General features: G+C 42.5%; 1 protein-coding gene across 1 annotated transcript in view; it reads left to right on the top strand.

Annotated features, from left to right (window-relative positions):
- The first annotated feature begins 749 nt into the window (after positions 1-749).
- The window catches only part of CCDC80 (coiled-coil domain containing 80), a 35,757-nt gene continuing 15,266 nt past the window's right edge, over positions 750-21,240 (top strand). The window contains exons 1-3 of the mRNA XM_019980576.2: positions 750-1,557; positions 1,972-3,872; positions 11,845-12,001. Coding sequence (XP_019836135.2) covers positions 1,983-3,872; positions 11,845-12,001 — 2,047 coding nt within the window. The 5' untranslated portion in view covers positions 750-1,557; positions 1,972-1,982. The remainder of the gene's footprint in view (positions 1,558-1,971; positions 3,873-11,844; positions 12,002-21,240) is intronic.

The following is a 21,240-nucleotide window of genomic DNA, read 5'->3' as shown; positions in this document are numbered from 1 at the left end:
GAGGCACCTTCCTTCCCTGCTAAAAGCTGATTCCTCATGGCAGATCTGTGAGGTGGATCCACAGAGCTGCTTCAGTATCTCCAATATAGCTATTTCTAAGGATTGTTTAAAGCCCTCTGGATACTGGAAGCCTCTGGAGTGCAAGATATTGCAACACACACACACACACACACACGTACATACACTCGTGCCCTCTGAGGAAGCTCTTAGCCTACCACAGCCAGAGCTCAGAATTGGAGGTCGTAGTGGCCTTTCCCTGTGTAATGGCTGACCACAATCTCAGGGGAACAGCAGCCATTGCTTGCATTTCTAACCTTTTACCAGCTTCCTTTCATGCCAAGGAGAAACTAGGAATAAGAATACAGTAATATGATCCCCAATTAGCATAAAATAAAAACAACCCAGCCATGTTTTCCATCGGCATTTCCAACCTCAAATGAAACACATGAAGCAGGGAGAAAGAGATAAAAATATATTCATAAACCTATAAATATATATCTACTGTCTGTATATGTACAGCCGAGCACTCTGACCCCAATGACTATCTGTCTCTGGAAAACCAAGCAGTCAGATGTAGAAATCTGAGAATTTTCCCTTTCCCAAGCACAATGTGTGTACAGACAGGAAGGGACAGTGTCCTGATGACTCAGTAGGGAAGGGGTTAAGTTCTCAGCCATCCTGTTCCAAAGTGATTTATGATGATGTTCAGTGTTTCAACACCCCCACCCAAAGAACAGCCCCTTCTCTCCCTCCCAGTCCAGGCTCACCGCTCACCATGCTGAAATGGGAAGGAGGCGGTGTTTTGCTGATCTGTTAAATTCTTAGTGAAGTTTCCTTGATTTCCAGTGGCTGCTGTTGTTTGAGTTTGGTTTGGATCAAAACTGAGGTTGTCCTGGCATTTCTGGGACTGAATCCAGGCAAGAGGAAGAAGAAAAAGGAGAAGGAAGAGAGGAGAGAAAAGGTGGGAAGAAATAAAGGGAGGAGAGAAGCGTAAGGAAAAGAAAAAAGTCCTTTTCAACATCACATTCCTGTGTTTTCCCTCGGCCTGGAAAACATATTAATCCCAGTGCTTCTACGCTCGGAAACAAAGAGACTAAGCCAGACTGTGGGGGAAAGGGTGATAAGAAGGATCCTGGAACTCGAAAAGGAGAAAGAGCGAGATTTAGAAATAGCTGGGACTCCACTTTAAGGGGCGTCCAGCGCTGTCGGCCGGCCGGGAGGGATTGGCATTCGCAGACACACAGCCCGAGCAGAAGCTGCAGACAAATGGAGATGCAAAGACTTAAAAGGACAGCTCCTTTCACCTCATTCTACTTATCAAGAAGGTAAAAAAGCACAGCCAGAAAGAAAAGAAGAAAGTTCAGCCCTCAGGACCGGACAGGCGGTGGTCTGTGTGCGGCTCTAGGAGCTGGGGCTGCAGCACACCCCTTTGTATCGGCCAGCCTTGCAAAGGAGAAAGAGAATTGGGAGGAAAAGTATTTCATCTAGGAACTGTCCTGGGAGCACACTTCAGATTGCTGTTTAAAACCTCTGCATTCCATCTCCATGAGCCACTATGTAAGTGTGTGATCCTGCCTGTCTTTACTGTGTTTGTTTCTTTGTCATTTATTTGAAGAAATGAAATAGGAATGTTGTCATAATTAATATGCTCAGTGTGCATTTTCTCTGGAGCATCAGACAGTTGAAACAGTGCAAGCATGCTGAATGGGGAACTGATTTGAGTTTCCTGCTTAATGTAAACTGTCTCTGCTAAGCACTGACAAATTACAGGGACTTAAAAGCAACAGGATCTCATCCGATTTTCCATTCTCTGACCTCCCTCCTTCTTCTTCTCCAACTACCCCTTCCCCCTCTCCTTGGCAAAGATAGATAAAGAGATAATGCCCAGCTCTGTTTGCAATTAAATGATTCTTTTTTTTTTCTCTCTCTGCCCTCCCCTTTCTGTGTTTTGACCCTGCTGTCTCCCCAAAGAGGACTGCACAATGACATGGAGAATGGGACCCAGTTTTACTATGCTGCTGGCATTGTGGCTGGTGTGTGGATCAGAACCCCATGGGCAGACCATGAATAGAGGGAGCCGCGGAGGGCAGAAAGTGCCTCTGGTTTCCGCCGTCAACAGAAGGCCAGCTCGGTTACTGAGGCACATGGGGAGGTCTCAGGGAATTGAGAGAACCACTCTGGAAAAACCAAACCTTCAGCCTCTCCAAAGAAGGAGGAGCATACCGGTATTGAGAGTAGCTCATGCCACCGCACCGCCAGCCTCGCTGGGCATCCATGGGGCCCCAGTAAGAACTCAGCAGAGCCCAGGAGCTCGGAGCTCTCCCCGTGAGATGGTCCGAGATGAGGGGTCCTCAGCTCGGTCAAAAATGTTGCGCTTCCCGTCTGGGTCCAGCTCTCCCAACATCCTTGCCAGCTTTGCAGGGAAAAACAGGGTATGGGTCATCTCGGCCCCACACGCCTCGGAAGGCTACTACCGGCTCATGATGAGCCTGCTGAAGGACGACGTGTATTGTGAGCTGGCTGAGAGGCACATCCAGCAGATCGTGCTGTTCCACCAGGCAGGCGAGGAAGGAGGCAAGGTGCGAAGGATCACCAGTGAGGGCCGTGTCCTGGAGCAGCCCTTGGACCCCAGCCTCATCCCAAAGCTGATGAGCTTCTTGAAGCTGGAGAAGGGCAAGTTCGGCATGGTGCTGTTGAAGAAGACCCTGCAGGTGGAGGAACGCTACCCTTACCCGGTCAGGTTGGAGGCCATGTATGAGATCATCGACCAGGGCCCCATCCGCAGGATAGAGAAGATCAGGCAGAAGGGTTTTGTGCAAAAATGTAAGGCCTCTGGAGTCGAGGGCCAGGTGGTAGAGGAGGGGAACAATGGTGGAGAGGCAGGAAGGCCAGGCCTGGGCAGTGAGAAGAGGAAAGAGGAGCAGAGGAGAGCCCAAGTGCCACCCACCAGAGAGAGTCGGGTGAAGGTGATGAGAAAACCGGCCACCACTGTGGGGGCCCCTCCCCCACCTCCTCCAACCCCACGGGCCACCACGCTGCCTCCAGCTCCGGTCACAACAGTGACGCGGGCCACGTCTCGGGTGGTGACGGCAGCTGCAAGACCCACAACCACCACGGCCTTTCCGACCACCCAGAGGCCTTGGACCCCCCGAGTGCACCTTTCTTCAGCCCCCCACAGGCCCCCCGCAACAGCCGAGGTGACCACTGCCAAGGGGCAGGTGGCCTCCGAGAATCTCTACCCTCCGCCCAGGAAGGAGCAGCCCAGGGAGAGGCCGCTGACCACTAGGAGGCCCAGCAAGGCCACCAGCTTCGAGGTCTTCACAGCTGCCCCTTCCATCGCCATCTCCGAGCCCAGCACCAGGGCCGGCGCGGGCCGTTTCCGGGACAACCGCACAGACAGGCGGGAGCATGGCCCCCGGGACCCCAACGTGGTGCCAAGTTCTCACAAGCCAGCAAAGGGGAAACCTCCCAAAAAGAAAGCCCAGGACAAAATTCTTAGCAATGAGTATGAGGATAAGTATGACCTCAGCCGGCCGACCACCTCTCGGCTGGAGGAAGAGTTGCAGCGGGGAAATATGCCCCCCAAAAAAGCGAAGGAGTCTAAAAAGCACGAAAAACTTGAGAAACCCGAGAAGGAGAAGAAAAAAAAGGTGAAGAGTGAGAAAGCAGACAAGTTACTCAAGAGTGAAAAGCAAGTGAAGAAGGACAAGGCTGAGAAAAAGAGTAGGCAGGAGAAAGAGAAGAACAAGAAGAAAAAAGTGGGGAGGACAGAGCAGGATGGCCACCTGAAACCCACAAAACCCTTCACTCAGAATCCCAGGAAGCTGGTGACCGACCTACTGGGGCCCTTTGAAGGCAAACGAAGGCTGCTTGTAAGTAATCTTCTCCTTGGTATTGTTCTGTAGGCTGTGGCAGTGTTAGGCCTTGGAGTGTTATTTTTCTAAAATCACATTATTGGATAGCAGGCTATGGCTAAACAGGTAATCTGTCAGGAAGATCAGGAGGTTTGTCAAAGAAGGACAGCCAGGCCAGTAGCTCCTTTTGACTTAGATATTCTATGACTTAGATATTCTATTCTCTATCCACACAGACCCATGGCCCTAAGCAGTCGGTGACTGGGGGATCTTAGCCATCAGCCCAGGGAAGCACTCAGCTTCTTCTGTGCTCAACTTCTTCCAAACCCACCAGACCCATCCCCCTCTTACGACTCTCTTCCACAGGACAGTTCTAGATACACCTCCCTTCTGCCAAGTTCAAAGAAGAATAAAATAATTAATAAAATGGAATGCATTAATGGCAGTCACAATTTAGGAAAAGGATTTCTTTCTGCATGAGCTTAAAAACTAGAAGCATGTGTATGGGAAAATAGCAGGTCTATATCAACAGTTAGATCTATATCAACAATTGGGAGACTCAAAGGGGAAAGTGTGGCAGCCTGGTTGGGGAGTGGGTATGACTGGTAGTGGGGAAGGGTCCTTGTTTGTCTGGCCCCACAAATATATTTTTAAAACCAGCTAGCTAAAATTTTTCTCCTAAAGCCTGCCTCCCCCACAACTGCCCGACTACCAGTAAGAAGCAAAACGAATGAAGTGTGGAAGCTGGGTTAATTGCTCCATTTTCTGATCCCTTAGAGGCATATCTGAATTTGGAGTCAAGATGTCATGTCAGTTTCTCCTGGGCCTCTAGAATGTGTGCGTGTGTGTGTGTGTGTGTGTGTGAAAAAAGACACGTGAGGTCCTATTTATACTTTGCCTGTGATTCTGAGTGCCCTGGGTACTGAGCAAGTCCCAGGTCCATCTCAGTAACTCTTTTGGCCATTCCTTGCCACCATCCAAAGAATGACACCAGAATCTAGTCAGACCCCAGAGGGCTTTGGGCAAGAATAAGCATCATCTTAAATGTATGGGAAATTTTTACCATCGATGGGAATGATTCATCTTTTCTCAGTGTCTCCTTGCCCTTATTTTAGTGCCCTTCTAAGATTTTGCCCCTAGCTTCTTAATGCTGCATTTTAATCTAGGCTGACTAGGAGGAAAAGGGCATGATGTAGTTAATTCAGAGAAATAGATCTGTAAGTTAATGCTGGGTAACCTGAGTCAGGAATAGTTCTCTCAGCTAGCTGGCTGGGAGGGAACTGCCTCATGCCAGTGAGGACAGCATCTATCCTGCTGCAGACACAAGGTGACTCCATGCCCTGCATTCCCACAGCCAAAAGAGATAGATGCTCATCTCTCAAGGCATCTCTTAGAGAGTCTTTTCATTTTTCTAACTAAATTTGGATTAATGATCTGAGCAAAGTGACTCTGGTGCCCATTTATCTTTTAGGGGTTTCAAAAAGTTCAATGTGCTCACTTTGAAATGTTATTCAGAGCAGAATCCCTTGTGATAGTTATCATGGATGGGGCTTGTCCCCAAATTCTCTTAGCTGTTCCATCTAGTATATCTTTGTAATAGAACAAAACCTAAATTTTGATTGATTCTACAGATTCATGTGTGTATGTATGTCTTGTTATATATATTTTGTATGTTGGTACTTGTTTCTAACCAGAACCTTAAAGTAACTATATAAACTTAGGTTAGCAGAGGATAGGCTGACTATTAGAGTAGTTTAACAACTATTTGGTTATTGCCAGAGTACACAGGTTTGAATGGGAATGTTCCAGCCAAAAGCAGAAGAATCACTGATTTTAGAGTAGAATTCTACCTGGTACAGAACTGTTGGAGGCAGACTGCTCTCTTTGGGGTATGAGAAATCATCAGTAGCATTTTCTGTTGGTCTCTTTCTGAGTACCTGGAACTTTGTCCGGCGTGGTCAGGTTTTAACCAGGGGGGAAATAATCATGGGTAAAATGTCCGGATTGTAATTGTGCACCCATCTGGCAAATACTTCCACTGCCTCTAGCTCATGAGTCAGAAGAAAGGGGTTTTCATACTATATCCCTGATATTAGTCATGCCTTTCATTTCTTTCCACTCCCTTAGTCAGGGATTTGAAAGCCCGGCTGGGTCTTTTCTGCTTTTAACAGTATCCCTGATCATAAATTTCTAGCGAATGAAAACTCAGACAACAGCTTTTGCTGATGTCATGTGAGGCAAAACAGAAACCAGCTGGGCTTGCTCATGGCAGTGTTGCTCTTTGGGGTTGGACCAAGATCCAGGATTGTTATTAGAAAGAAAATACCAACAGGAGGCATTTTAGCTTTGCGTTTCAGTCCCATGTGTGCCTGGCTGACGATCGTATCAGAACTGTGTTCTCTGAAGAGCTAATAATGTTGAAAATAAAAATGGATTAGAAAAGACATTATAAAATAAATGCAACGGAAAGTCAAAAGATGGAGAGGAATCTTTAACCAGACAGAGAGGAGACCAGTGTCTCTGGGAGAAAGATTTTGCTGGTGCCGCTTATCTCTTTTCCATTCATTTTTCCTGTCAAACATGGCTGATGTTATTCAGGAAGTTTCAGTGATTTAATTAATATTCATTAAAGCATAGCAGCCTCCAAGCTATTAAAGTACAGATGACAACATAGCCGCCCCCCCCACAACTGGCCTCAACCTAACCCAGTTTGCTCAAACTGAAGTGAGATTTGCATTCCAAGAAATTGTGCAGGCCTTTTAGCTTATCTTTCCAGATTTTCAGTAACCTGGTGCTCAGTGACAATAACCTAGTCCTTTGCATTTATTTATATCCTTCTTTAATACTTAACTACTTAGAGAAACACTGGCAGTGATGGTACAGGTTATAGTTGGATGAATAGCATCCTAGTGGTCTTCAGAGGAGTTACAGGTAGAGCTAGGTCAGAGGTCACACCTCCAAACCTTCTGTCTCTCAGCCTGTCAACCAACAGGGGCACATCCTGCAAGGTGCTTTGCGGAGACTGTGGGTTAATTTTCACAACAATCCCATGAGGAAGGACTAATTAACTCCATTTACAGAAGCTTAGACAGATTGAGAAATTTCCCAAGGTGTATAGCCAATACATGACAAAGCCAGAATTAAAACTGAGATATGTTTGATTTTAAACTCAAGGTCAATCACTTCCCCGTTCTGCCTTCCCAGGGATGTGAGCTTACTGTGGGCTTGTGCCATAAAGGGAACCAGAAACTGAGAAATGAACCTGTTAGTAATACAAATGTTTTAAAATTCCTTTTCAATCTTGAATTACTCAGAAAAACAGTAAGATATACCAATTGTCAACATTTTGTGCTAGGCAACAATGTAGAGTTTCTGCCTTTAATACCCAGCTAGTTCTTTGTACCTCAACTCACTGGCTTTCCACCTAGTCAAGTGGAGAACAATAGATTGAATCCCAGTTAATCTAATCCCTCAGACTGATTGATGCTGGTCTGGGGATGACAAAATTGAGAATATGGATGAGTCTTTTATCATGGAAACATTGGAATACGTGGGGTATAGCTGAAAAGTCATCATGCTGTGCTCTGCGCCCATTGACCTGTTTGTCAATGAACAAGATGCCTCATCACGCTGAAATACACAGATCCAAGTTCAAGTATTCTTTGGAGATTGGATCTCCTGTAATTCAAGTATGTTAGTACTTTTAACCTTACTACAGAAATTTGGATATTGGGACAATAATCTACTTACTTGGTTTAATTTTAGAAAAGAATATAAACCTCCTATTTACTGAGGCAGACTACCAGCTGGAATGCCTTTTCTCAGAATCCTGTAAAAGTCTAATGTTTTGAGCTTAACACAATACTTGGAGTAAGCTGACTTAAAATATCCTCCCTCCAGCATCTTCCCACTCCCATTTGCACCCTTTACTTATGCAAACTAGCTTCCTTATAGTCTGAGGCTCCTTGTGCCGACATGCCAGTTGGAAAGTTGGAACAGAAACATAAAAAAGAACAACACAATTCTAGCTTCATGATACATGCCCTGATTTATCACCACCAGACTAGAAAGAGGCCAAGTGCCAGACAATAATGTTTACTGGGAAGTTCTGTGCTCAGTCTCTTCAGTCTTCTAAAATGCTCTTTTTAAAAAGAGGAGACTGGAAATGGTTACCATTTTAAACACTGTTTGAAGTACTGCCACGCTAGAAAATGAATGGGACATAGATGTCAATACACAGGGAAAGAGTCACTGAAATATGTTCGGATGATCAGCCTCCTTCACTTTGCAGCACTTTGTGTGCTGCAAACTCAAGGAGCAGATTGAATGTAAAGGAGAGTGTCTTTACTAATGGTGTGTGGGCTGCATCGAGCAGGGAATCACACCTCTAGCAGGAGTGATGGATGTAACCTGAGGAGCACTATGCTTCTACTACCTACTGGGCAGTAGTGGGGCTGGGGCTTCAGTGCCTTGATGAATTGGTACTGTAGTTATGGAGATGTGACATAAGCGTAAAACAAAATGGTAAATCAAGGAAATACATAAATTCCAGGTAAGCCATGCAGATAATAAGAACAGTAATTAAAAGGAGAAAGTGATCGTTGTGGAATAGATGAGACTTTAAGGAGGATGCTGCATTTGAAGAATGACTCCGATTCTGATAAGGTGGAAGGGAGGGGAGGCGATTCTGGGTGAGAAGGGTGGCATGGATGAAGGTAAAGGAAGGAATGTGAGTGAATTATTCAGAGGCAGCACACATCCATGATGCTTTGGTGTACACTGCCTGTATATATTTATATAATATATATACTAATATGTACGCTTGATTCTCACTATTTTATGAGTTCATAGGGAAGTTGTTCCAAAGGTTAGAAAACCAAGGTTTAGAAGGTTAAAAGGCTTTGTTGAGGCTACAGAGTAGCCAGGGGTTGAACTAGGACAAAAATGCAGGTCTTCGGATTTTGACTACAGTCACCCTTTCTCTGTGCCCTTCAGGTTCCTCTCATTTCATAATTTAGCCCAGTCCAGCTACAGGGTGAAGAGGTCACATAAGGGAGGAATAGGAGGAAAGTTTAGCAAGAGAGAGCCTGAGGCCAGGTTGTGGAGGGCTAGAATCTAGGAAGTGAGTCATGCTAAATGAATGTCACCTCCCAGGTGGGTTAAGGCTTCCCTGGGCAAAGGGCTTGAGGTGAAAGTAAACTTCAGAGCCCTCTACTTATTTAAGTGCAGTTCCCACTGGGTATCCCCAGCCTAAGGCTACTATGTTCAGAGATACATGGGAGAAGCTGCCTGGCAGGATAAGGTTCGGTATGATTGTATATTCTCTGAAATTCTGTTATGCACAAGGGGAAGAAAGAGACCAGAAGGGGCTTTGAGAACTCTTAAAATCCTGTTATAACATGATCTGTCTGTGGACTGTAAGGGTCCATGAACGGAATGGAGTCTATGCATGGATCTGAAGTTTCAGAGCCAGGTAGTTATCAATCATCTAGCATATATTCTAAATATGAGCCTATCCTTCCTTGGGGGCTTCCCTGGTGGCTCAGACAGTGAAGAATCTGCCTGCAGTGCAGGAGACTGGGTTCAACCCCTGGGTTGGTAAGATCCCCTGGAGAAGGGCATGGCCGCCCACTCCAGTATTCTTGTCTGGAGAATTCCATGAAAAGAGGAGCCTGGTGGACTACAGCCATGGGGTCTCAAAGAGTCTGGCAGAACTGAGCAACTAACATTTTTACTTTCTTTCATCCTTCCTTTAGGTCAGGGAGTCCAAAATCATTACCAGGACATGTTACTTTCATTTTTTTTTTTTTTTTTTTTTTACTATTTTGTGTTCTCACTTAAATAGTCATTTTATGTATTTCAAAATAGTGTATCTATGAGCAAAGAAAAGCCAAAAATAAAAGACTAAAATACACCAACTGAAAACAAAACACCTGGATGTGGACTACCATCAAAACTAAAGAAATATTTTCAAATGCCATGTAGCTAATTAAAAAACTAACAAAGCAAAAATACCATCACTGTATCTTTCTATAGCCTCCTTAAATCTTTTTTAAGGCTAAGTGTGAATGAATAAATTAAGGGAAAATTTTATTATTTTTCCTCTTGGGGAATTATATTTCTAAACCAAGCATTTCCTACCCACCCTGTCCATATGAAAAAGTACATAAACACAAAATCAAAAATAGATGAAATCACGTCTTCTTAAAATAAATAACAATCTGAGAAAACATAAACAAATGCTTCATCGTGGAAAAATCTTTGTTGATGTTCTACTCAAAAGCTATTGAACTCATTTTGATTTCCATGAGGGATAGTATTTTTGACAAGTACAGAGAATTCTTCGAAGGGAACGCCTGCAGGCCACAATAAATACATTTTGGACAGAGCAAAATAAACAGCAAAATGAGCTGGGACCAGATTTATTACTATCTTGATAAAGTATTTGATAAAGAGTTTAACATGGTGAGACTTCCCTTCTGCAAAATGCCAAGCTAATAGCCACAAACTTCAGGAATATTTTGTAAGGTTAGACGGAACTAACTTTTTTTAAGCACTTTTTTTCAAAGTAGAACAGTGCTTGATAAATTGATCAAATGAAAGGAAGTGTATAGATGGGGGAACTCTCTGGTGGTCCAATTCAATCCCTGGTCTAGAGGTTGGCCTCTGAGCTAATGAGAAGCCTGCATAGGGTGACTAAACCGTGTTTTTTGCAGACATCAGCCGATTAAGCTGTTTAGGGTTAAAGAGATAAAAAAAAAAAAAAATCTAGTCATCATCAGAATAAAATTTCATGTCCTTCCACCTCAGGGCAAACAGCACATGCCCACACATTCGTCAGACGTGCTACACAATCCTGGTTTCTGCTCAGGAAGAAGCTAGTAAAATTGGAGAAGACTCAGGAAAAGGCAACAAAAATAATCACCATAGTAGAAAGGCTTCTATATCTGGCTAGATTACAGCGGTGAGGCATTCTTAGGGAGAGAGTTCAAGAGGAACCTTGAAAAATAAGAGTATCCTCATTTTATCCAAAATAGTGAAGTCTGTGTTTTCCCAGATAGCTGGTGACTAAAGCATCTCTTTTTATTGCTCTGTCTTCTTTTTCCTCAGGGGAAGTGAAGGGGTCAAATTGAGTGAGAGAGACACAGGGGCTAGGTGAAAAATGCCAGGTTTGAATTGGAAAGAAGACTGAACAGAAAGAGAAAAATTCATCCTCTTGGAGGGTTTTAGCATCACAGACATCCACCACGAGCTGCAGGCCCAGTGTGACAGTGATTATGTTCTGAGACAGAACTGGGCCAAAGGGCCATTCTAAAAATTCTCTGAATTTTACCTAATGAAAATTCTAAGCCGTGGAGTGTTTCATAGTGCCCAAGACCTGGCTATGAAACTCAGCCCTGTAAGATGTGAAATAATAGTGGTAGCCACCGAATTCACGAGTGTCTGAGCAGCCAATTAAGGCAATGAAGATCAAAATAAAGGGAGAGAGATAGCATTTATTGGACAATTATTGCATGCCAAGTGTCATATAATGCCTACAACAAACAGCCTTGTGAAAGAAGTATTCCTGTGCAGAGTTCATAAATGAGAAAACCAAGATACATGGAGACTGATAATGAAGGCAAATGATAGTGGAAGTGAGTAGAAACTCTAAACTGTCTGGAATCATTTTTTTAAAAAGGCCTTTCCAAATGGTCTCTTTTGGCTTTAATTATGCTAACTATCCAACAAAATGATCCAGTTTAGGTGTCAGTCTAGTTTAGGAATGGCAACCTACTCCAGTATTCTCGCCTGGAGAATTCCCTGGACACAGGAGCTTGGTGGGCTACAGTCTGTAGGGTCACAAAGAGTTGTACATGACTGAGCGACTAACACACACATCCTGTCAGTCACCACCAGCCCTGTAGTCTAGATCATCCCTTTGATTTTTCCCTCAGTGTGAAACTATCACTGTGAGTTAATTGTTTTGCTTGCTTTTGCCCTCCTCCAGCTGATCACTGCTCCCAAGGCTGAAAACAGCATGTATGTGCAGCAGCGAGATGAGTATCTGGAAAGTTTCTGCAAGATGGCCACCAGGAAAGTCTCCGTGATCACCATCTTTGGCCCTGTCAGCAACAGCACCATGAAAATCGACCACTTCCAGCTAGGTTCTCTGAAACAACTTAATGATTATATTACTGATTTTCTCTTAGCTAAGGTGGGGCATGCTTTACGGGAGAGGTCGGTGGGGAATCAAAAGGAAAATTTGGGTTTCCAGAGGGCTATTTTCTTGTGGTAACAAAGGTCAGTCTGCCTGACTACTTATATAACTGTCCTGGATGGTTCTGGCTTAAGTTTTGGACACTAAAATGAAAAATTTGCAAACTGTCTACAGTTTGAAAGTCAGTAAGATGGAGGACAAGGAGAGAAGTAATTCAGTGGGGCAGGGTGGGGGAGGTATTCTGATATAGAATAGCCAGAGAGGTATTCTGACACTTTCTTCTGTATCCTGAGTCTTCTTGCCTATGAGCAGCACCATCTGATCCTCCTTTAGCCTCTATGCTGTAGGTAACTCCCTCATAAATAGGGTCCCACACACCCTTCGGAGTCCTTGACTCTGGCCAGGCTTGGGGAGAGTGAGCGGGGGCTGAGAGAAGCTGTGAAACTAAATGGAAAGTCACTGGAAATACGGACTGAACGGCGCCCACATCCTTTTGGAAAGCAGAAGAATTTGGCTGAATGTAGAGGTTTCACAGTTTTTCATATTAATGATGATGTGAGGCATACAACTCAGTGTTGGGCAGCTAAGGTCTAACTCGCCGCGGTTCTTGTGGGAACATGGCAAATTTACTGTGAGTAGTTATGCCTCATGGTCAGAAGCCCCAGATCTGATCCACCCAGTTTCTTTTATAACTATTACATCTCTAGAGCTTTATTTTAAAACAAAAATCTTTCTTTCTTACATAATTTCTCTACTTTTGTTTACTGTTGTTTCAACTATAATGAAAATCCTTTTTGTGTCATTTGCATATCCTGCATATTTTTCATAAAATATATTTTGTCTGAAAGCACATAAAACATACTTTTTCCCATTAGTTAGCAATTTGTGAGGGAGTGGGGGGCCTTACCGCGGCATGTGGGAATCTTACTTCACCTACCAGGGATCAAACCCTTGCCCTCTCCTGTGGAAGTACAGGATCTTAACCATTATATCACCAGGGAAGTCCCTCCATTAATTAACATTTAACTTCATTAAATATAACATGTTACTTCATGGATTTTTCTGTCACATACTCTTAGTGCTATGAACATGTATCGTTGTAATTAAGTCATGATAATGTCAGTTGATTTTTAACATAGTCTAGCTTTCTAAATCATATATATTTTTTTACTTTTGTAAAGACACTTAGTGTGAGATCTATCCTCAACTAATTTTTAAGTGTGCAATACAGTATTATTTACTATAGATACAGTGTTGGCCAGCAGGTCTCCCTAATTTATTTGGGTATGAAGTTTCAGCTGTGCATTCTCTATTTTTATTAGCTCATTTTTCCCTGAGATAGTTCAAAAGGAAAATAAATAGCATCCTTTCCAATGTCTTAGGAGCCCCTGGTGGCTCAGATGGTAAAGAGTCTGCCTGCAATGCAGGAGACCCGGGTTTTACCCCTGGGTCAGGAAGATTCCCCTTACAATGCATATGTTTTTCAAGGAGAACAAAAAGAGAGAGTGTTCTTACCAACAACAACCAATAACCATACAGGCAAAAGACACAAAAGAGGTTCTAGAGTCAAAGAGGTTCAAATCCACAGTCACAATGTATTTGCATGTAACCTTGAGCTAGTTAATGGTAACCCACTCCAGTATTCTTGCCTCGAAAATCCCTTGGACAGAGGAGCCTGGCAGGCTGCAGTCCATGGGGTCGCAAAGATTCGGACACGACTGAGCTTTATCATCTTTATCATCATCTTGAGCAAGTTACTTCCTAAGGCTCAGCTTAGAACATTGTTATATGCATTTCATAGGTGATGATGAGGATTTAATGCTGTTACTGTGGTCAATGAGCTGTCAGAGGGCCTAGAGCACTATAATTGAAAAATACTTGTAATTGCTTTCTGCTCATTAACAAGGAATCCTCACAGCTGCTCCTCAGGGTCAGGCTGCATTAATCCTGTCGGTGACAAAACTGAAGGCCTAGAGACTAATACTGCAAAGCCACATATTTGGTGCTTAACTGGGAGTCAACCTTTGGCTTCCAGTATTGTCAAATGGTAGCAGGAGCCAGTGAGCTTGATTATAATCCAGATGTCTTGAGAGGAAGTAGGCATACAATCCATTACAGAGACTTGCTGGCTGGTGATGAAAGGCTTCCTCCACCAGGTGTTCCTGGTGGCAAATGTGTCACCCATCAACTCACACAAAGAATTCTCGATCCTTATTTCAGAGAAGTTTGGAAAAATCATTATGTCTTCCACCTCGACCTGTGCATGGTCCTAACTGCTACAAACATCTGGTGCTGCCTTGGCAACATGTTAGCATGAATCCTGCTGTCTTTTAGACATCTGGATTGAATATGAACTGTAGAGGATGAAGATTTTCTTTTCTGCCTTATTGGAAGTCAGGTATTGTGATTTGGGTGTTTGCCACTCATTGAATGGCAGCTTGGACATGATTTGGGGGGCCTTTGATTTTGTTCCTCATCTAATTCCTGGAAGGCCTGTCTCTCCTTGTGTCATGTCCCAGGTTACCCTTATGGGAAAGGCTGTAATGCATTCAGCCAAGACTGGGAGTCAGCCATGAGAAAATAGAAGTTGGCATGCGCCGTGGTCTCAGTAAACCAATCTCCAGCCTTGACCGATTTTCAGTTGGAAATCTATCAGATGGCCTTACTTTCCTTAAAAATAAATCAAGCACTCTCTACTCTTCCAGACTTTTACGGGGCCTTAAAAACAAAGGCCCACATCCAGCTACAGTGTAGGCTGTACTCACCAGCTGGTCCATCTTGCTAAATGTATTTGAATTATACGTGATGGACCTACAAACACCAGGAAGAGTTAAGATTTCAGTCATTAGCCTAATGAAAGTTATTCATTCTTAAGCAAATTCCAATGCAGAAGAAGCCTATCCAGTTTTGGCAGTCCAGAGTATATTAAATGTGAGGGTTTAGAATGACCTAACATACACACACACACACACACACACACAAATTAAAAATAAAGAAAAAAAATTTTTTAAGATAAAATATAGAGTGACCTAACACATAAAGGCATTCTTAATTGTCAGACATATTTAAAATATCAATTTGAAATAGGAATATTGGTGTCTGTGCTAAAAGGATGGATTATAGAGGAAGTTTGTCAGGTGGGAAGGAGTTGCTGGCTAAAGGCATTTTATTACAGAATGAAAAGAGAAGAGGGAGGAAAACATAGCGGGCATGTATATATGTATAGATGCTTCCCTGGTGGCTCAGACGGTAAAGCGTCTGCCTGCAATGTGGGAGACCCGGGTTTGATTCCTGGGTCGGAAAATCCCCGGAGAAGGAAATGGCAATCCACTCCAGCACTCTTGCCTGGGAAATCCCATGGACGGAGGAGCCTGATAGGCTACAGTCCATGGGGTCGCAAAGAGTCGGAGAGGACTGAGCGACTTCACTTTCACTTTCTTTCATATATGTATATTTATATGCTTAGCAAAATATATAGGTGAAAAATATTTTTGACGCTGGTATTGATCACTAAACTTTAAGAGCTAAAACATAGGACATTTTTGCGGGGGGAAAGGCAATTTTTTGATAGCTTCTTCTAAAGGAAGGAAAAAAGGAAGGAGGAAGAGTTGGTGGAAGTGGAATGTGGCAACAAGGAGAGGCAGTACTGATTCCTTATTCATATGAGTAGGGAATTTCTAGGTGAGTCTCTGGAGTAACTTTTATACCTGAGTCTGATAGAATCCATTTCAGCCTATAATACTCTGTCTTTGATCCTGTTGAGAATTGTCCTTTATGGACAACCTCACAACCATCTGGATCCATAACAAGGCAGAAATACTGCTTCCCCACAGAAGCATCTGAAAAATTGACCCTTTGTCCCAATTCCTCCCTTCTTCAGTGGTGACAATGCCTAGCAGCTGCCTTCTCTAGACCCTGCCATTCTGTGCTAGGAGACAAGGCTGGGTGAGTGATCAGACTTCCAAACAATGCCTTTGGTGTCCCTCTCTGTTTGTTCAGGTTTTGATTATCACTCTGTCCCCTAACTTGTGTCATCACCCATTGCACTGCCTCTAACATCAAGCTTATCGCTGTCAAGATCAACCCCTGACAAGCAAGGGGTTAAAAGTGCCTGGTAAGTCAAGTGTATAAAACAAGCGCTTGAAGAATGTGGTGAAGGGACAAGCTTATCCAGTTGCGGTTATCACAGTATTATATGTATCACAGAGTTTTGAAAAGGGAGGGATTTAAAGGAAGAGCCTTGAAACTGAGTAGATTTTTTTTGATAGATGATGACTCTATCAAAAGTACTTTTTGTTTTTATTCAGTTTTTTAAACAAATGATACATTTTTTGGATTCCAAAGTCAAACACTGTATAAAAAGGCATTAACAGACAAGTCTTACACCCATTCTTGACCCTTATTATTCTCTGCTCGCACAGTAATATTTATGATTCCTTGTTAATCTGTTTAATGGCCTCTTTATGCAAACACAAATAAATATAGATACCTATAATTCCCCTTCTCTTTTTTAAACAGAAAAGTGTTTTATTACCTTGAGTAGGAAAAAAAAATTTTTTTTGTTGTTGAACTATAGCTGATTTACAATGTTGTATTAGTTCCAGGTGTATAGCGAAGTGATTCGTGTATATATAATTATAAACTCTTCTTCAGATTCTTTTCTGTTACAAATTATTACAGAACATTGAATTCAGTTCCCTGTGCTACCCAGTAGTTCCTTATTCTTTTTCCCTTCTTTTTTTTTTCCTTGTGTTGTTTTTTTTTTTTTAATTTTATTTTATTTTTAAACTTTACATAATTGTATTAGTTTTGCCAAATATCAAAATGAATCCGCCACAGGCATACATGTGTTCCCCATCCTGAACCCAATCAGTTCAGTTCAGTTGCTCAGTCGTGTCCAACTCTTTGTGACCCCACAGAAGCATCTGAAAAATTGACCCTTTGCCTCAAAGGGTCTGCAGCATGCCAGGCTTCCCTGTCCATTACCAGTTCCCAGAACTTGCTCAGACTCATGTCCATAGAGTTGGTGAGGGCATCCAACCATGTCATCCTCTGTCGTTTCCTTCTCCTCCTGCCTTCAATCTTGCCCAGAATCGGGGTCTTTTCTTATGAGTCAATTCTTCACATCAGGTGACCAAAGTATTAGAGCTTCAACTTTAGCATCAATTCTTTCAATGAATATTCAGTACTGATTTCCTTTAGGATTGACTAGTTTGATCTCCTTGGAGTCCAAGGGACTCTCAAGAATCTTCTCCAACATCACAGTTCAAAAGCATCAATTCCTCGGCACTCAGCTTTCTTTATGGTCCATCCATACATGACTACTGGAAAAACCATAGCTTTGACTAGACGGACCTTTGTTGGAAAAGTAATGTCTCTGCTTTTTAATATGCTGTCTAGGTTTGTCATAGCTTTTCTTCCAAGGAGCAAGCGCTTTTAATTTCATGGCTGCATTCACCATCTGCAGTGATTTTGGAGCCCAAGAAAATAAGGTCTGTCACTGTTTCCATTATTTCCCCATCTATTTGCCATGAAGTGATGGGACCAGATGCCATGATCTTAATTTTTTTGAATGTTGAGTTTTAAGCCAACTTTTTTACTCTCCTCTTTCACTTTCATCAAGGGGCTCTTTAGTTCCTCTTTGCTTTCTGCCATAAGGGTAGTGTCATCTACATATCTGAGGTTATTGATATTTCTCTGGGCAATCTTGATTCCAGCTTGTGATTCATCCAGCCTGGCATTTTGCATGATGTAATTTGCATATAAGTTAAATAAACAGGTGACAATATACAGCCTTAACATACTCCTCTCCCAATTTGGAACCAATCTGTTGTTCCATGTCCGGTTCTAACTGTTGATTCTTGACCTGCATACAGATTTCTCAGGAGACAGGTAAGGTGGTCTGGGATTCCCATCTCTTGAAGAATTTTCCACAATTTGTTATGATCCACACAATCAAAGAATTTAGCATAGTCAGTGAAGCAGAGTAGATGTTTTCCTGGAATTCTCTTGGTTTTTCTATGATCCAGCTGATATTGGTAATTTGATCTCTGGTACAAATATTATATATCTGTTTTGTATTTTTTTTTTCACCTAAGTGTATTTCCCGGAGATCTTTTCTTATGAGTACACAGAGATCTTTCTCATTCTTTATTAAGTCATACTGAGATTCTACCATAGTTTATTTAACCACTCCCCTTGTTGAGTAACATTCGGATTGCTCTCAGTATATTGTTATTATAAACAATTTCAGACTTAACCTTGTACACATATCACTCTATGTATGTGGGTATTTCTTTACAATAGATTCTGAGAAGTAAGATTGTTGGGTCAAATGGAAAGTGTATCTAGCTTTGGTAGATATCACCAAATTTCTCTCCATGTAAGTTGTATGATATTGCAAAACCACCAGAAATGTGTAAGAATGTCCATATCTCCAAACATCTTCAACAGAATGTATGATTAGACTTGTGAATGTTTTTAGCCAGTGCTGTATGTGAAAAATGGTATCTTAGTGTGGTATAGAATTGGGTTGCATTTCTCTTTTTATAAATGTGATTGAAGATTTTTTTCATATGTTTCAGGCAACTTTATATTTTGTTTTTAGTGTCCTTTGCTTATTTCTCCATTGGGTTGTTGGTCTTTTTAATCTCAATTTATAGGTATTCCTTATAAGATACTGACCCAGTTTGGGGGTGGAGTTCAGGAGTTTGTTTTAAAAGTGTTTCTCAAGTGATTCTGATTTGCAGTTAAATTTGGTCTAGAGCAGAAAGTTGAGTGGCAGAGAGAAGGGAAGAGAGGTCTAGAAATGTAGATTGGCACCAATTTTAGATAATTTCAAATACCAGGAGAGAGAATTCAAACTTAATTTGGTAAATTAAGTGAAGTCACTAAAGATTTCTACACATATTTTTCAAATAAATTTCAAATAACTTCTTAGGTTTAGTAGTCAGTCTGTAGGACAGAAAAGCCCCTGACAGGACACATTCTTCATGGATAAGACAAATTGTTCGTTCTAGGGACCAAATGCAAGCTTCAGCTTTGAGATGAGAAATGGCCAGGCTAGTGCCACATACTCATTCAATTCAGTCACTCACTCATCCCACAACTGGGTGCTAGGCAGGGAAACAACTCACTCATAGAGTAAAACAGAAGGGAACAAGCAGATTGACAACAAAGTTAGTTAAATTTATCCATTATCAACTAAAAACAATTCAACCTCTGCTGGAGTCTTTACTTCCAGATTTATCCAAAATGCAACCAAGAGATTTTTGGTCTATATTGACTTCTTGAATAGGATAATTATATTTTAAGTGCCTTATAAGTATGTTTTATTTACATTGTGCATTACTTCAGGACAGGGTTTATTAAGGTCTGGTGGTGCAGCAAAGTCAGAATGTCAAAGGAAAATGGAATATATTACTCATTCATTACCCAAAGAGGAAACTGCACCACACCTCACAAGGTCATGGGAGGAACACCAAGTTTTGGTCAGGAAGCAGAAGCCAGAGTGAAGAGAGAGCCTAGACCATGGTTATTATTGGGGTTTCCATGGGAAACACAAGGTGTTCACCCAGCTGGTTAGGCTTGGGGCTGTAGGGTATTACCTAATTGTCCAGTTCCTGGCCCTGAGACAACTGTTTGGTGCTCCTCGGGCCATGAGCCAGATAGATCTGGGTCCAAGGATTGTAATTTTACATGCACTCCAGGTGCTCATGATGAAGGTATACAGTGAATCCTACTTTGAAAAACTGCCAGAGCAGATTTGGAGCTCCTGAAGCAAACAGAGAGCTGAAGTTGTCCCAGGACACTGGAGGAATGGCCTGAATTTAGGGATGAGAAGGAGGAGGAGGAGAAACCATGGGTATCACAGAGAGGCAGCAGTCACAGCTGGAGGCTTTAGATACAATGCCTGGCATACAGTTCGTATTTAATAAGTTGCCTTTGAAGCTGAATTTTTCTGCAGTGTCATTGCTGTCTATAGTCAGACATGGAAAAACAAATACATGAAGAAACTTACTACTACCTGAATTTAACCACTGACTTTTTGGAGTTGGAGTTCTTAAAGGGTGAGAAACTAGGCAAGTGCTTCATTTATAGGGCCAGTCCTCATCAGCACACAGCAGAGCTCACCCCCCCTGCTGTCCCTCCTCAAAAATCTTAGGTCCAGGGGCAGATTCTGTGAAATGACCAAATCCCACAAAATGGGCTTGGATCTATGAATCATTTTAGCTGGATTGGGACCATGTGGACAATTTATAGGATGTATTCTAAGGAAATGGCAACCCACTCCAGTGTACTTGCCTGGAGAATCCCAGGGACAGGGGAGCCTGGTGGGCTGCCGTCTATGGGGTCGCACAGAGTCGGACACAACTAAAGTGATTTAGCATTCTAAGGAATGTTTGCTTTTAAACCCTGTCACCCTTGACGAACACTAGAGAGCTTTGGCAGAATCTGGATAAATTTAATAAGAAGTTTCAAATGAATAAAAGCAAAAATGAATGTATGTTGAGGATTAAAAATAGCAGTTCCTAGGTTCAAGATAAAATCTGATTTGTACAGTGTTAAAATCAGAACATTAGTTGTTAAAGATGCTTACAAATCAGTTTTTTAATGATTTCCTTCATCATCATGCTGCTGCTACTGCTAAGTCGCTTCAGTAGTGTCCGACTCTGTGCGACCCCATGGACGGCAGCCCACCAGACTCCCCCGTCCCTGGGATTCCCCAGGCAAGAACACTGGAGTGGGTTGCCATTTCCTTCTCCAATGCATGAAAGTGAAAAGTGAAAGTGAAGTCGCTAAGTCATGTCTGACTCTTATCGACCCCATGGACTACAGCCCACCAGCCTCCTCCATCCATGGGATTTTCCAGGCAAGAGTACTGGAGTGGGGTGCCATTGCCTTCTCCGATATTAATATTATTAATCACAAAATAAAATATGCTCCTTGTTAAAATTTAAATAATATAGGCTCACATAAAGTAAACAAAGTTTCTACCTCACCTCTTCTCACTCCCCAGAGACAACTATTATTGTTAGCTCTATGTACTTCTGGACTTTTTCCTATGTATATTCCCATATGGATGTATTTTCTTTTGCTTTATTTCCTTTTAACCAAGAATACCATCATACTTCGGAGAAGGTAATGGCACCCCACTCCAGTACTCTTGCCTGGAAAATCCCATGG

The sequence above is a fragment of the Bos indicus genome, chromosome 1 (assembly GCF_029378745.1).
Source record: "Bos indicus isolate NIAB-ARS_2022 breed Sahiwal x Tharparkar chromosome 1, NIAB-ARS_B.indTharparkar_mat_pri_1.0, whole genome shotgun sequence".
In the NCBI taxonomy this organism is placed as follows: Eukaryota; Metazoa; Chordata; class Mammalia; order Artiodactyla; family Bovidae; genus Bos; species Bos indicus.
The sequence above is the reverse complement of the archived record's forward strand: the minus strand, read 5'-3'. Positions and strand labels throughout refer to the sequence as shown.